The sequence below is a fragment of the Symphalangus syndactylus genome, chromosome 20, assembly GCF_028878055.3.
Source record: "Symphalangus syndactylus isolate Jambi chromosome 20, NHGRI_mSymSyn1-v2.1_pri, whole genome shotgun sequence".
Taxonomy (NCBI): domain Eukaryota; kingdom Metazoa; phylum Chordata; class Mammalia; order Primates; family Hylobatidae; genus Symphalangus; species Symphalangus syndactylus.
In genome coordinates this window covers 46,125,841-46,140,742 of record NC_072442.2, presented here as the reverse complement: position 1 = coordinate 46,140,742, position 14,902 = coordinate 46,125,841, and the positions used below count along the sequence as shown (strand labels likewise).

Here is a 14,902-nt window from a genome sequence, read left to right as displayed (position 1 = left end):
GTCTGTCTAGGGACTGGGCCAGAGAGAGGAAGCAGAGGTAGCAGAAGGGCCTGCCTGCAGAATCCTCCCAGCCTCCCCCTTCCTTTCTCCTCCTTGGCCCAGTTAAATGTGTAAATCACTATTCCCTCCCTACAAAAATAGCTTAACTCCATTACAAATATTTGAATAATAGGAGGAAATCTCAATCGAATGACTGTTAGCATGTTGGTTTCTTCCCATTTATTCTGCCTTCTTATGCGTATGTCTTGGGCAGTTCCCGTAGAGACATCACAGCGTAATGACGATCGTGCCTTCTGCTTTTTCACTTACCATATTCACCTAGTCAGTGAATGTCAGCCGCTGTACTGGGGGCTAGGGAGCAATGAAAAATAAAGGACAGTTCCTGTCCTCAGGTAGCTTACTGTCCAGGAGAAATTGAACAGCAGATCCAGTGATGATATTGTATGGCATGGCAGTTATGGTATGGAAGATTATGATATGATATGATATGATATGATATGATATGATATGATATGATATGTCTGCAAAGACCTGTGGGGGGCATGTTGGAGGAGCTGCCCTCCCAGAATCTTGTTGGCAAGAGGGAAATCCAAGAGTGCTTCCTGGAGGAGGAAGGTGTTGACAGAGATGAATTCAAAAGGTTTCTACAGTTCCCTCTCATGAAACCCTCTGGACCGGGTGCCTTTTTCAGTGGCAGATTTTTTTTTCATCAGTGGTAATTAGTTTATTTGAGTTTCTACTCACCTTCTAGTTAATTTTGGCCATTTTATATTTTACTAGGAAAGCATTCATTTTCTCCAGATGTGTAAACTCTCCACTTTTAAAATTTATTATGAATTTCTTTGTGACCAAGTAAATTATTTTGCTAAGTTTTTCACAGACATGTAAGAAAAATGCATATTTTCTTTTTTTATTTTTATTTTAATTTTTTTTTTTTTGAGATGGAGTCTTACTGTGTCACCCAGGCTGGAGTGCAGTGGCATGGTCTCAGCTCACCGCAACCTCCACCTCCTGGGTTCAAGTGATTCTCCTGCCTCAGCCTCCTGAGTAGCTGGGATTGCAGGTGTGCGCCACCACACCGGGCTAATTTTTGTATTTTTAGTACAGAGGTGATTTTGCCATGTTGGCCAGGCTGGTCTGGAACTCCTGACCTCAAGTGATCCACCTACCTCAGCCTCCCAAAGTGCTGGGATTACAGGTGTGAGCCACCACGACTGGCCAAAATCAGTCCTTTTTTAAAACTCTGCTTGATTTGAGTCTCCTTAAGAGTTTGTATTCAAGTTGTAATTGCATTCTCCAGCCCCTCCATTTTGCCAATAGCCTTGAATTTATTTTACTAGATAGTATATTTACAGGTTTTTTTTTAAATCAAAGCAATATTTTAAAGTCTATAGTAAAAATCTCACATGTACACCATTTCCCTGCTCTGTTCTCCATCAACTCAAAAGTCACCCCTTTCATTCATTCTTTCTTCATTCTTCCAAAGTTTCTGAGTACAAACTAGTATAACTATGTATCTGATTACTTAATTTTCTCTCTCTCTCTCTTAAGCAACACCGTCCTGTGTGTAAAACAAGGTAAAAAACAAAACAAAACAAAAACCTTGTTTACTTTTTGTTTTATTTCTTTGACAATGTATCTTGGAGATTGTACCTAAAGAGGTCTGTCTCCTTCCCTACAACTACAAATAATCCATTTTACCAGTCTCCTGTTGACAGGCATTTGGGATGTTTCCCATTTTTTGCTGTTACAACAATGTCATAATGAATACTCTTTTATATACTCTTTTATATATGTACAGGTAGAAGTAGGAAAAATTCCAGAAGTGGGATTTTGGGGTCAAAAGGTAAATAATAGGTATTTGATGAGTATGTCCCATGAGGCGTATACCAATGTGCCCTCACCAACACAAATTAGAGTGTCTGGTCCCCAAAGCCTTGCCAACTGACTGTTGTCAAACTTTTGTTTTCTGCCAACCTGACCATAAAATGTATTATCTTAAGGTACTTTAAATTTGCATTTCTCTTTCCAGTAAGATTATCTTTTCATATATTTAAGGGCTGTTTGTTCCCCCCCGCCTTTTTTTTTTCTATGAATGGTCTATTTATATCCTTTGCCTGTTTCTGTATTGGGTTGTTGGGCTTTTTTCTTATTGAGTTCTAGTAGCTTTTTCTATACTAGGGAAAATAATCCTTTGTCTATTATTACATGAGTTGTAATTCCCTCCCCCACCCTGAGTTGTTTTTTGACTCTGCTAATAGCATTATTTTGCCACACAAGTTTTCTTAAAATATACTTATGTAGTCCAATGTATCACTCATTTATTTTATGGCTTTTATATTTTGAGTCTTCGTTACAAAGTCTTTTACATATATATATATATATATATATATATATATATATATATATACATACAGCATATTTGTCTTTTATATATATACATGCCAGCATAGTATATATTATATATATTTACATGTACATACAGCATATTGAAGTCTTTTATCTATATAGACACATATATAAAATATATAGGCTTATATATATGTATATACATACAGCATATTAGAATTTGTTTTCTTCTTTGATTGTATTTATGGCTTCATTTTTAAAAATGTAAATCTTTAATCCTTTCAGGGTTATTGTGGATGGACAGAGTGAGATGTGGACCCTCCCTTATTTATATACTTGTTTATTTATGTTTATCTCTGGATGGGCAGCCAGTTGTCCTGTGACCTTTCACTGACAAGTTTGTCTTTCCCCATGACCTGTGATGGCATCTTTGGTGCGTCCTGGGTCCCGGCTGTGCTGGGGTCTGGTAGCCGCATCTGGTTTAGTGTGTCCTGGGTCCCGGCTGTGCTGGGGTCTGGTAGCAGCATCTGGTTTAGTGTGTCCTGGGTCCCAAGTGTGCTGGGGTCTGGTAGCCGCATCTGGTTTAGTGTGTCCTGGGTCCCGGCTGTGCTGGGGCCTGGTAGCGGCGGCTGGTTTAGTGTGTCCCGGGTCCCGGCTGTGCTGGGGTCTGGTGGTGGCAGCTGGTTTGGTGGTTCTCTCTGTTCCCCCTGCTGAGCTGTCACAGAGTGAGTTTATATGACTTTGCTCCCCGGAGCTGGGGTCGAGCTGCAGGAGTACCCCACTTGGTGGGGGGGCCCTAGAGTGGAGAAGAGATGGTGGTCTCTGCCAGTGGGCCTGTGGGCATGGGACATCTGTGATGTCAAAACACCAGCAGGAATTCTCCCTGTCTCCTTGGTGCCCTGGCCTTATGGGTAGAGACTACCTGGCCCACCTGTTTGGCCCCCCTCAGCTCCTGGGCGCAAGGGTACAAGAGCCACCCTGCCTTCTCCCCAGGGTCCCATGATGGGCCAGCCTGCCCCAAGGTTCCCCTGGGAGCCTCCACTTCAGACATAGCCTCTCACCTATGCCAGCCAGGTCCCACCACCCACCCACTGCCCCAGCCTCTGCTTGACTCAGGCAGTAGTAGCAGGTGGCAGTTGGGAGCAGAGGGGAAACAGGGAGGGTTTAAGTGGTCTTATTCCCAGAATCCCAGCTCCAGAGCTGTGTATGAAAGGGAGAGGAACTACTTTGTAACACTTCGGGGGCAGGGGGAGCTGGAAGGGCAAGTCTGTTTCCAATTGAGAAATAATGAACAACTTTTTTTTCTTTTCTTTTTTGAGACAGGGTCTCGCTCTGTCACCCAGGCTGGAGTGCAGTGGTGCGATCACGGCTCACTGCAGCCTCAACCTCCTGGGCTCAAGCAGTCCTCCCACTTCGTCCTCCCAAATAGCCGAGACCACACGCTTATATGGTAGTGACAATGAGGATGGAGAATAGTAAAAAGTTTAAGGGATTTTTTTTTTTTTTTTACTTTTTATTATGAAAATGTCCAAATAGGCTGGGCCTGGTGGCTCACACCTGTAATCTTAGCACTTTGGGAGGCCGAAGTGGGAGGATTGCTTGAACTCAGGAGTTCGAGACCAGCCTGAAAAACGCAGTGAGACCTTGCCTCTATATTAAAAAGAAGTAAATAAATTTAAAACTAAAAAAAAAAGAAAATGTCCAACATGAAGAAAAGTAAAAACTTTTTTTTTTTTTTTTTTTTTTTTTGAGACAGAGTCTCGCTTTGTCGCCCAGGCTGGAGTGCAGTGGCGGACTATAGGCGCCTGCCACTGTGCCCGGCTAATTTTTTATATTTTTAGTAGAGACGGGGTTTCACCGTGTTAGCCATGATGGTCTCGATCTCCTAACCTTGTGATCCACCCGCCTCGGCCTCCCAAAGTGCTGGGATTACAGGTGTGAGCCACCGCACCCGGCCAAAAAAATTTTTTTTTTGAGACAGAATCTTGCTCTGTCACCCAGGCTGGAGGGCTGTGGCAGAATCTCAGCTCACTGCAATCTCTACCTTCCAGGTTCAAGCGATTCTCATGTCTCAGCCTCCTGAGTAGCTGGAATTACAGGTGCGTGCCACCACACCTGGCTAATTTTTGTATTTTTAGTAGAGACGGGGTTTCACCATGTTGGCCAGGCTGGTCTCGAACTCCTGATCTCAAATGATCCACCTACCTCTGCCTCCCAAGTTGCTGGGATTACAGGTGTGAGCCACCATGCCTGGACACAAAGAATTTTTTTTTTTCTTTTTTGATACTGAGTCTTGCACTGTCGCCCAACCTGGAGTGCAATGGCATAATCTTGTCTTATTGCAACCTCTGCCTCCCGGGTTCAAGTGATACTCCTGCCTCAGCCTCCCAAGTAGCTGGGATTACAGGCATATGCCAACATGCCCCTCTAATTTTTGTATTTTTAGTAGAGGAGGGGTTTCGCCATGTTGGCCAGGCTGGTCTTGAAAGTCTGACCTCAGGTGACCTGCCTGCCTCGGCCTCCCAAAGTGCTGGGATTACAGGCATAAGCCACCACGCCTAGTCAAAAATAATTTTTTTTTTTTTGAGACAGAGTTTAGCTTTTGTTGCCCAGGCTGGAGTGCAATGGCTCGATCTCGGCTCACCACAACCTCCACCTCCTGGGTTCAAGTGATCCTCTGCCTCAGCCTCCCAAGTAGCTGGGATTACAAGCATGGGCCACCATGCCCAGCTAATTTTTTTGTATTTTTAGTAGAGACGGGGTTTCTCCATGTTGGTCAGGCTGGTCTCAAACTCTCGACCTCGGGTGATACACCTGCCTCAGCCTCCCAAAGTGCTGGGATTACAGGCATGAGCCACCGCGCCCGGCTAATAATATTTTTAAGAAACGAATACAGGCCGGGCACAGTGGCTCACGCCCGTAATCTCAGCACTTTAAGAGGCCGAGGCAGGTGAATCACAAGGTCAGGAGTTTGAGACCAGCCTGGCCAAGATTGTGAAACCTTGTCTCTACTAAAAATACAAAAAAATTAGCTGAGTGTGGTGGTAGGCGCCTGTAATCCCAGCTACTCAGGAGGCAGAGGCAGAGAATTGCTTGAACCTGGGAGGCAGAGGTTGCAGTGAGTCAAGATTGCGCCACTGTACTCCAGCCTGGGTGACAGAGCTAGACTCCGTCTCAAAAAAAAATCAAAAAAAGAATACAGTTACTTATTGCCTAGATTTAACACTAGCAAGGAACCAGCTCCTTGCTGGCTGCTCTACTAGAAAAAAAAAAAGAGAAAAGAGAAAAAATAATATTTGCCATGTTTATTTTTATTTATTTATTGCTGATGACTTTAAATTCTAGGCCGGGTGCAGTGGCTCACGCCTGTAATCCCAGCACCTTGGGAGGCCGAGATGGGTGGATCACGAGGTCAGGAGATCGAGACCATCCTGGCTAACACAGTGAAACCCTGTCTCTACTAAAAATACAAAAAATTAGCCGGGCGTGGTGGCGGGCGCCTGTAGTCCCAGCTACGCGGGAGGCTGAGGCAGGAGAATGGCTTGAACCCGGGAGGCGGAGCTTGCAGTGAGCCGAGATCGCGCCACTGCACTCCAGCCTGGGCGACAGAGCGAGACTCCGTCTCAAAAAATAAAAAAAATAAAATAAAATAAATTCTAGACATCATATTTCACCCCTAAAAACTTCAGCATGCATCTCTGAAAAGTGATGTCTTTCTCCCTAAACACCCTACCATTATTATATCTGATAAAATTAACAATAATTCCTTAGTGTCATCTATGACCTAAGCTATCGTCAGATTTCTGCCTTATCCTAAAACGTCTCTCTCACAGCTGGTTTGTTTGGTTCAGGATCCCGTCCAAGTCCATGCCTTGCATCTGGCTGTCTCTTCAATCTCCCTTGAAGAGCCCCGCCCTTTCCTTCTGCCTGGACATTGACTCATTGCCCTGCCTGCAAGGTGTCTGTTTGCTTCCTTGCAGCAGTGTTTCCGTCTTCCTCTAACCCTGGTGTTACCTGAGAACTGGTAGGCAGGTCTGCAAGGCTTAGGCTGGTCAGATCAATGGGGCTCAGCGTCAGATAAGGCAAAGCCAGCAGGAGGCAAGGATGATTCTACCTTGAGTGACAGAGGTAGATGTCACTCAGATGCTAAGATCGGGGAAGGAGGAGGGAGAGGACAAATTTGATTTGGGGCACACAGTTTTCAACATGTACAAAGGACATCCAGATGGCAGTGGGATATGGGAGCCTGGAGACTTTGCTGTGAGTTGTTGATCTACAGCCGGTGGGGCTGGGCTCTCCCAAGGCGGTGGAGTGAGAAGCCAGGTGAGACACCAAGCATGAGGCCGTGGCAGAGGAGGTGGAGCCTGGGAGCCAATTACTGAGCAGTAGCAGAGAAAAAGGAGGAAAACCAGGAGGCCTGGCCCGAGGATGCCCAAGGAGAGGATTTTAAAGAGCAAACACTGGAGAGAAGTCAGGCCAAAGGAGGACCAGATCTGTCATCAAGGAAGTGGTGGAAGGCCTCTAAGCAGTGGGCTGGTTGTCTAAGTGAGGGGACAGAGAAGTTGGCTCAAAAAGGAGGAAGGGAAAAAGGAATTAGTTGTTAAAAGGGGATGCAGAGCTGGGTCCAGGGAACAAAATTTTTTTTTTTTTTTTTTTGAGATGGACTCTCTCTGTCACCCAGGCTGGAGAGCAATGGTGAGATCTCTACTCACTGCAACCTCTGGGTTCAAGTGGTTCTCCTGCTTCAGCCTCCCAAGCAGCTGGGACTACAGGCACCTGCCACCACGCCTGACTATTTTTTTTTTTTTTTTTTGGTATTTTTAGTAGAGATGGGGTTTCACCATGTTGGCCAGGCTGGTCTTGAACTCCTGACCTCAAGTGATCCGCCTGCCTCAGCCTCCCAAAGTGCTGGGATTTCAGGTGTGAGCCACTGTGCCCGGTCAACATTTTCTTTTTAAGATGGAGAGACCAGCCGGGCACGGTGGCTCACGCCTGTAACCCCAGCATTTTGGGAGGCCGAGGCGGGCGGATCACGAGGTCAGGAGATTGAGACCATCCTGGCTAAAACGGTGAAACCCCGTCTCTACTAAAAATACAAAAAATTAGCCGGGAATGGTGGCGGGTGCCTGTAGTCCCAGCTACTCAGGAGGCTGAGGCAGGAGAATGGCGTGAACCCGGGAGGTGGAGCTTGCAGTGAGCTGAAATCATGCCACTGTACTCCAGTCTGGGCGACAGAGCAAGACTCTGTCTCAAAAAAAAAAAAAAAAAAAAAGATGGAGAGACCAACTGGGTGCAGTGGCTCAGGCCTGTAATCCCAGCACTTGGGGAGGCTGAGGTGGGAGGATTTCTTGAGCCCAGGAGATCAAGACCAGCCTGGGCAACATAGTCAGACCCTGTCTCTAAAAAAAAAAAAAAAAAATTAGCCAGGCGTGGTGGTGTGGGCCTGTACTGCCAGCTACCTGGGAGGCTGAGGCAGAAGGATTGCTTGGGTCCAAGAAGTCAAAGCTGCAGTGAACCGTGATCGTGCCACTGCCCTCCAGCTTGGGCGACAGAGCAAGACGCTGTCTAAAAAACAAAACCAAAAAAAAAAACAAAAACATGGAGAGGCCTTGAGTTTGTTGAAATGAGAAAGGGACAAAGGTAGTCAGAAGGGAAGGGTTGGAAATTTGAGGTGAGGCCACTTCCAAGCAAGTGGGAGGCTATAGGGTCCTTCAGGACTGGGCTGGGGAGGTTGGCTTGGACGGCAGGCCCCTGTGCCTTCCACTGAGGGAGGGGGAAGGAATGGTGGGTGCAAACACAGATACGTTTGAGTGGGAAGGCAGAAGGTGACCACTCCTTGGTCTCATTTTCCCACCTCCCTAGTCTGGCTCATCCCTACAGCCTTCGCTGGCTGGGAGGTTCCCTCATGGACCATTTCTTTTTTTTTTTTTTGAGATGGAGTCCGCTCTGTCACCCAGGCTGGAATGCAGTGGTGCGATCTTGGTTCACTGCAACCTCTGCCTCCCAGGTTCCAGCAATTCTCCTGCCTCAGCCTCCTGAGTAGCTGGAATTACAGGCGCACGCCACCACACCCAGCTAATTTTTGTATTTTTAGTAGAGACAAGTTTTCGCTATGTTGGCCAGGCTGGTCTGAAACTCCTGACATCAAGTGATCCTCCTGCCTCAGCCTCCCAAAGTGCCGGGACTGCAGGCCTAAGCCACCACGCCCAGCCCCTCATGGACCATTTCTGATCCCTCCTGTCCCCAGTGGCCCTGCTGGGTCTCTGCCAGCCTTACTTAGAGCACAAGCGGTGTGAGCCCTGCGGAGGCCCCACCCCAGCTCCCACCCCACCCTGGAGGAGCAGGCCAGGCAGGCAGCCCCATGAGGTCACCCAGAGGCTGGGGACGGAGTCCGGAGCTGAGGGCACCCAATCGAAACCTGAAGTCAGAAAAGCAGAAGTGCAGGCCTGCTTTCCCTCAATCCCCATGGGTGTGGGAACCCAGGGCCCGCTCGGTTCTTTCATAGAACCAGCCCTGTGACGGGGTAGGGTTGACAGCTCTGTTCTACAGATGAATAAACTGAGGCCCAGAAATTCAAGCAGCTGCTCGGCGAGAAGCTGAAGTAGAGTTTAGACAAGAGTCCAAGTCTCTGGACTCCGGCTCCACTCTTTTTCCCTCTGAATCAATGGAAGCTTCTGCCCCAAGCCCAAGAAAAGGGTCTCATCTGAAACCGTTACATTTGAAATCTCACCCCACATCCATGCAATAAGATTACACTGAGTCAGCCGGGCTGCTCATGCCTGTAAGCCCAGCATTTTGGGAGGCCAAGGCGGCGGATCACTTGAGGTCAGGAGTTTGAGACCAGCCTGGCCAACACGATGAAACCCCATCTCTACTAAAAGTACAAAAATTAGCTGGGCATGGTGGCAGGCACCTGTAATCCTAGCTACTCAGGAAGCTGAGGCAGGAGAATCACTTGAGCCTGGGAGGCAGAGATTGCACGCAGCTGAGATCAAGCCACTGCACCCCAGCCTGGGTGACAGAGTGAGACTCCATAAAAAAAAAAAAAAAAAAAAAAGATTATACTGAGCCGTGGCACCTCACCTGGGAGGCACAGTCAAATCACCCAAGGAGACTTAAAATTCAACACTTTCCCCAGGTCCCGGCCCAAACCACTTCCATCAGAATCTCAGAGGGCTGAGCTAGGCACGGTTCCCTAAAGCCTACTGAGGCCTGAGGCCCAGGACCCTGTGGGGTCACCCCCAGCTCCCCCAGTCCTTCCCCTGGACATGTAGCTCTTGGCCAGGCTGGGATGGTTAAAGGGAGACCCAGTTTCTGTCCTGGAGAACATGTGTTTGGGGGAGTGACCTGTTGTGTGAACATGGCTGAGCTCCTTGAGGCAAGGATCACCATTCCTTCCGGCTCTCCCTCCACCTGGCCTGGGTGGCACAGAGCAGACTCACTGAGTCAACAAAGGACACCATGTCCCCTCGCCAGCCCCTGAGCCAGTTCCTGGGCCAAGTCCTGGTTTGGAGGCGTTCATTTTGCCTCTAGCCCCAGAGGACTGGGTCTTCCTAGTGCACCTGCTCCTGCCCCAGCACTTCCTATGAGGGTTTGGGAGGGAAGAGTGAGGTCCGAGTGGAGAAAGGAGGGGTGTTGTGCAGGTGGTTTGTTCTAGAACCTCTCCTGACCCTCCCCCTTGAGCCTCTCAGAGGCCTGAGGGTGTGGTGGAGGGAGGCGGACCCCTCTGGGAGCCACTGTGGTAATCACCTCCTCTCACTGGGGGAAGGGAAGCCCAGACAGGGCCTGAGAGCCAAATTCTGTGGCCAAGAGCAGGCAGGAACTGTGTAAGTTTGTTCACTCCCTATGGTTTGGGGCTGGAGCCCCATGGGAGACCCACATCATGGAGGCCCAGCTTCCTACTGGGGAAGAGAAGCAGGTGAGATGCCAGATGAGTTGCTGGCTGCCCATTTGGCAGTCCCAGCCCTGACACTGACACTCCTGGCCCCTGCCATAGGGAGTCACTGCCCCCATTCTACCTGCAGGGCAGTGCTGAGGGCCTGAGTTCCACACCTGTCCTCTTCTCTCCCCTCCCCACCCAGCTCCTCCCTGGTGGCCCAGAGTTTCTGGCCTCCCTGGAATTTACAGAGGTTCTTCCTGTCTCTGGGGCCTGGTTGCATATCCCTTGGTGACCTGTCATATGCCCACACATGTGTGTAGGGTGTGTGTGTGTGTGTGTGTGTGTGTGTGTGTGAGAGAGAGAGAGAGAGTCCACATCCCTGGCCTCAGGGTGGGGACAGAGATGGGTCAGGTGTGTGATAAGCATGAGGCCTCCAGCCTTCTGTGATTCCCGCTGTCCTCCACCCTGGTAGGGAGGAGGGGATTAGTCTACCCCTGGAGTCTGGGCTTCTCAGTCAGGCACAGGGGATGGGACACTGGTATGAGAGCTTTTGCGGGCCGAGCAGGGCATGGGGCACAGTCTTGCTCCTAGTGTGATCTCTCCAAGTGTCTTGTGCCCCACATTCACACTGTGCCTGGCTCTGCTTGGGGTCCTTGTCCCCAGCGCACAGTGGGTACAGGAGGGGAGGGGCTGAGAGACATGGCAGGGGAGAAAAAGAGAGCCAGGGCGGGGGCCGGAGGAGGAAGAATGGGCCTAGAGTGGGAGGGTGGGGGTCAGAGCCTGACCAGGAAGGGAGGTGGCCTTCAGCAGGGGTGGGCTGGTGGGCTTAGTGCTGCCTGGCCCTTAAGCCTGGGGAGGAAGCATTTCTAAGGGAGGAGGGAAGATAAGATGGACCCATGGGCTCAGAGGAGGGGCTGTAACTTCTCACTCAGGGCATGTGTCCACTGTGCGTGGCTGGGGTCTGTCACCCCCACACGAGGGGGTGAAGGGAAGAGAGGCCAGGAAGAAGATCTAACCTTCCTCCTAGAAGAAGCTGGTGCCTGGCCCTCTTCTCTGGGTCCTTAGAGAGGAGGGGACAGGCACGGGCATACTTGTACATGTATGTTGACACGCAAGTGGGAGTGGGCGCATGTGGGCATGCAGGCGTGGGAGGGCATATGCATCTTGGTGATCGAGTCTGCAGGAGACAGACCCAGGTGGTCAGGCGGGCAGATAGTGGTGTGGTCAGAATCCTTCCTGTCCTCCTCAGGGCTGGCACAGTCCAGACGCTAGCTCCCTGCGATATCACATCTGCCCAGACCCCTTCCTCTTTGGGAACCCTTCCCCTCCCCCCCCCAACAAGCTTCCTCTTTCCCATCACGCCTTCCCTGGGCCTAGAGGGAGTGGACAACCACTCATTGTCCTGTTTCCGCCCCAGGAGCCACTCCAGGCCAGCCCAGGCCCCCGGCACTCAGCGCCCCCTCTGCTCGTCCTGTCTGTGCAGCGCGCCCCTCCCCCACAGGCTCAGCCGTGATTTTCTCTGTGCAGTTCATGCTGTGGCTGGGTCTGGCCGTGATCTTCCCCTGTGCAGCCCACACCATGGCCGTGTCTGGGCCTGGGATGTGGCTCACTGGTCATTAGAGCACTGAGTGGGGCAGCCAGCAGTGTTTCTAGAAGCATAAAAATACCCTCCACCCCCCGCCCCCCCCCGCCCGTGCCCCAACTCAGGCAGCACTTCCGCAGCCCTGACAGGAAATGGGCTAGAGTCTCAGCCTCCCGCCATCTCGGCAACTTCTTGTTTCCCTGTTGCCCTGTGCCAGCACTGGGGTAGTGCCCCTGGGCTCCACCCCCAAAACCTTCTCAGGGCTCTGTCCCGGCAGCTCAGAGGGGCCAGGATGGTGGACATGATCGCCAAAGTGACCAGGAGGCAGAGTCGAGCCTTGCGGGCACAGGTAGGGGACACTGGGGTCAAGGGGTGCCCGGTGGGCCTCTACCCCAAGCCCTGTTAGGAGCTGGGTGAGGTGGGGCTCAGAGCAGGGAGCCTCTTGGAAGTTGGGGCTCATACTTCCTTTTCTCTTTCCTTCTCAGCGGCCCTGCCCATCCAAGAGGTGGTCAGCTTGGGGCAAGAGTGGCAGGGCTGCCACCCGCTTGTGGACAGGGGAGGGAACTGGAGACAAGGGGTGAACCACTGTAAGGAAGTGCCAGGGGGCTGGGCAGCCTGAAGCCTGAGAGCCGGGTCCCTCTTGGCTCCTCCTCTGGCCTGAGGTGGGAAGGCCACTTCTTGTCTCTAGGATGCGACCCAAGAGCCATTGATCCTGTAGTCAGGCCCCTGCTTGTGAGCTGCATCTGGGTCTTGTCTGGGCCTCCATGAACAGGAGCCAGGAGGAGGGCAGGGGTGGCAGGCGCTGCTGTAACTCCTTGAAGGCCAGAGGATGTGGAGGGCGTAACTGCACCTGGCCCCAGGAGCTGGTTAGAACCCAGCTGAGGCTCTGCCAGGAGAGAAGAGCATCTCTATCTCAGCACTGTGCGGGGTCTGCCGAGAGTTCTAGAGTTTGAAGGGGCCTGAAGGACACTGCAGTTCAACACCCACAAGGCTGTGGCTTCCCTAACAGGGAGTAGACTCTGCTCAGTCACCTCCAGTGAGGGCCCCTCACTACCTCCAGAAGCAGCCTGTGTCTCTGGCAGCCCCAGTCCTCAGAATGCTTCCTTCAGAGGAAAGCTGCTGTGCCCCTGCAGCGTGATACCACGTCTTCTCTTCCTTGTGACAGCCCTGTCATGCTGGGGACCTAAACTTCTACCTCCCAAATCTCCTCTGTACCTGCTGGGGACATTCCTTCGTGTGAGGGCCCCATCAGCCTCACTGGCCTGGGACTCCTCGTGGACTCAGAGCCATGGCCTACAGCCTGCCAAGTAAAAATTCCTGCTCCAAAGAGCCTGCTCCTTGTCAGCTCATCCACCCCTGGTGGAGCCTTTCAACCCCTGCCACAGTGGGTTCAGCTGGGAGGATGAGAGGTGTGTCTGGTTCCTCTGCCTTCCTCTCCCTGCTGCTTCCATCCTGCCCTCCCCAGGAATCTCCTGGTTTCTGTGGCTCCAACCCTCCTCCTCAGAAAGCTCAAGCTCATTCCAGGCTCTCCTGTCATGTCAGGCATGTTTGTTGCTGAAACTGGGCATGAGTTAGATTTGTGTACTCAAGCAGTTTGTGGCAGACCTGCTGTGTGCTTCAGGGCGTTGGCTCAGCTGCTGGGGGTGCAAATGGAATCAGCTACATTATCCTTAGTCTTGCTCTCAAGAAAATCCTGCCTTTTGGGGCAGAGGCGGTGGGCAGATGGTTGGACAACTGGCTGCCCACCAAGGCAGAACGCCATTGGGCCTCAACAGAGCAGTGAGCAGAGTGCCAGCAGGTTTGACCTCTCCCTGGAGAGGCTTGTCAGCTGAGCACCGTGAGAGAGCAGGATTTGGGTATGCAGAGAACCAGAGAAGGGAATTCCAGGCTGAGGGAACGGCTGGAGCAAACACATCGAGATGGGAGGATGCCTTTTCTCTTGGGGGCCAGTGAGAGGCCTGTTGTGGTTGGACTACAGGATGCCACATCAGAGCTATGGTGGGGGTAGAGAAAGGACAAGTGGGGTGAAGGGTCCCCTCTCAGCCACACAGGAGCCTGGAGGAAGGAGAGAGGAGTGAAGAAATGATGGGCTGGGATTCCCCAGCTCTCCCTGCCCCCTGGGCGCCTGGGGACCAGCACCCTGTCTAAAACTGTAACATCCTCTTCTTTGACAGCGTTTTCATTTCTTGCTTAGCAGTGATCAGCACTGACATGCTGTCCATTTACTCATCACTCCCACCATTTACACACAGGTGCACTTGAGTGCCAGCTCTGCCAGGGAGGGATTTTTGTCCCTTTCTTCCCTGCTGTATTCCCCGTGCCTCAAACAGTGCCTGGCACAGAGCAGGTGAATCTTTGCTGGGTAAACAAATGTTCTTCTTTTCCTTCTTTTCGTCGTTTTGGTTTGGGTTGCTTTTTTGGCATCAGTTTGGTGAAAAATGTATTTTTTTTGTTTTGGCATCTGTCTAAGGCTCAGGGAGAGGCCACCTTGAACAGATGCTTCCTCTTTCCAGGAGTTTACAGCTTAGTGACGGTGTCACAGTCAGCAGAGGAACTACTGTGAATTTTTAAAAGTTTTGTAGTACAAAATTTTGAGGCTGCAGGAACGTTCAAAGAAAACAAAACAAAAACAAACCCCTATAATCACAGTGCTCAGAAGGGACCTCTGTTAGCATTTTGGAAAGTTTCTGAAAACACAAAATTGAAATGTAGAAATCTGCTTTCCCCTGAAGTATTGTGTATGCTTAGAAAATAGTAGTAATCGGCTGGGTGCGGTGGCTCACGCCTGTAATCCCAGCACTCTGGGAGGCCCTGGTGGGCGGATCACCTGAGGTCAGGAGTTCAAGACCAGCCTGGCCAACAGGGCAAAACCCCATCTCTACTAAAAATGCAAAAATTAGCCAGGCGTAGTGGCGCGTGCCTGCTATCCCAGCTACTCGGGAGGCTGAGGCACGAGAATCGCTTGAACCCAGGAGGCAGAGGTTGCAGTGAGCTGAGATCACACCATTCCACTCCAGTCTGGATGACAGAGCTAGACTCCATCTCAAAAAAAGAAAAAAGAAAAGAAAATAGTAGTATCCCCGTATGCCATG

General features: G+C 50.7%; 1 protein-coding gene across 12 annotated transcripts in view; it reads left to right on the top strand.

The window, feature by feature from the left end:
* The window catches only part of ARHGAP27 (Rho GTPase activating protein 27), a 37,830-nt gene that overhangs the window by 9,004 nt on the left and 13,924 nt on the right, over positions 1-14,902 (top strand). For 6 of the 12 annotated variants that reach the window (XM_055257827.2, XM_055257826.2, XM_055257824.2 and 3 more), the window contains exon 1: positions 11,963-12,159. The exons of 3 other annotated variants lie outside the window; for them this stretch is intronic. In XM_055257827.2, the coding sequence (XP_055113802.2) occupies positions 12,103-12,159 (57 nt within the window). In that variant the 5' untranslated portion in view covers positions 11,963-12,102. Of the gene's footprint in view, positions 1-11,952; positions 12,160-14,902 lie in introns of those variants that run through there. 3 more of the 12 variants (XM_055257820.2, XM_055257822.2, XM_055257821.2) reach the window with 3 other exon arrangements.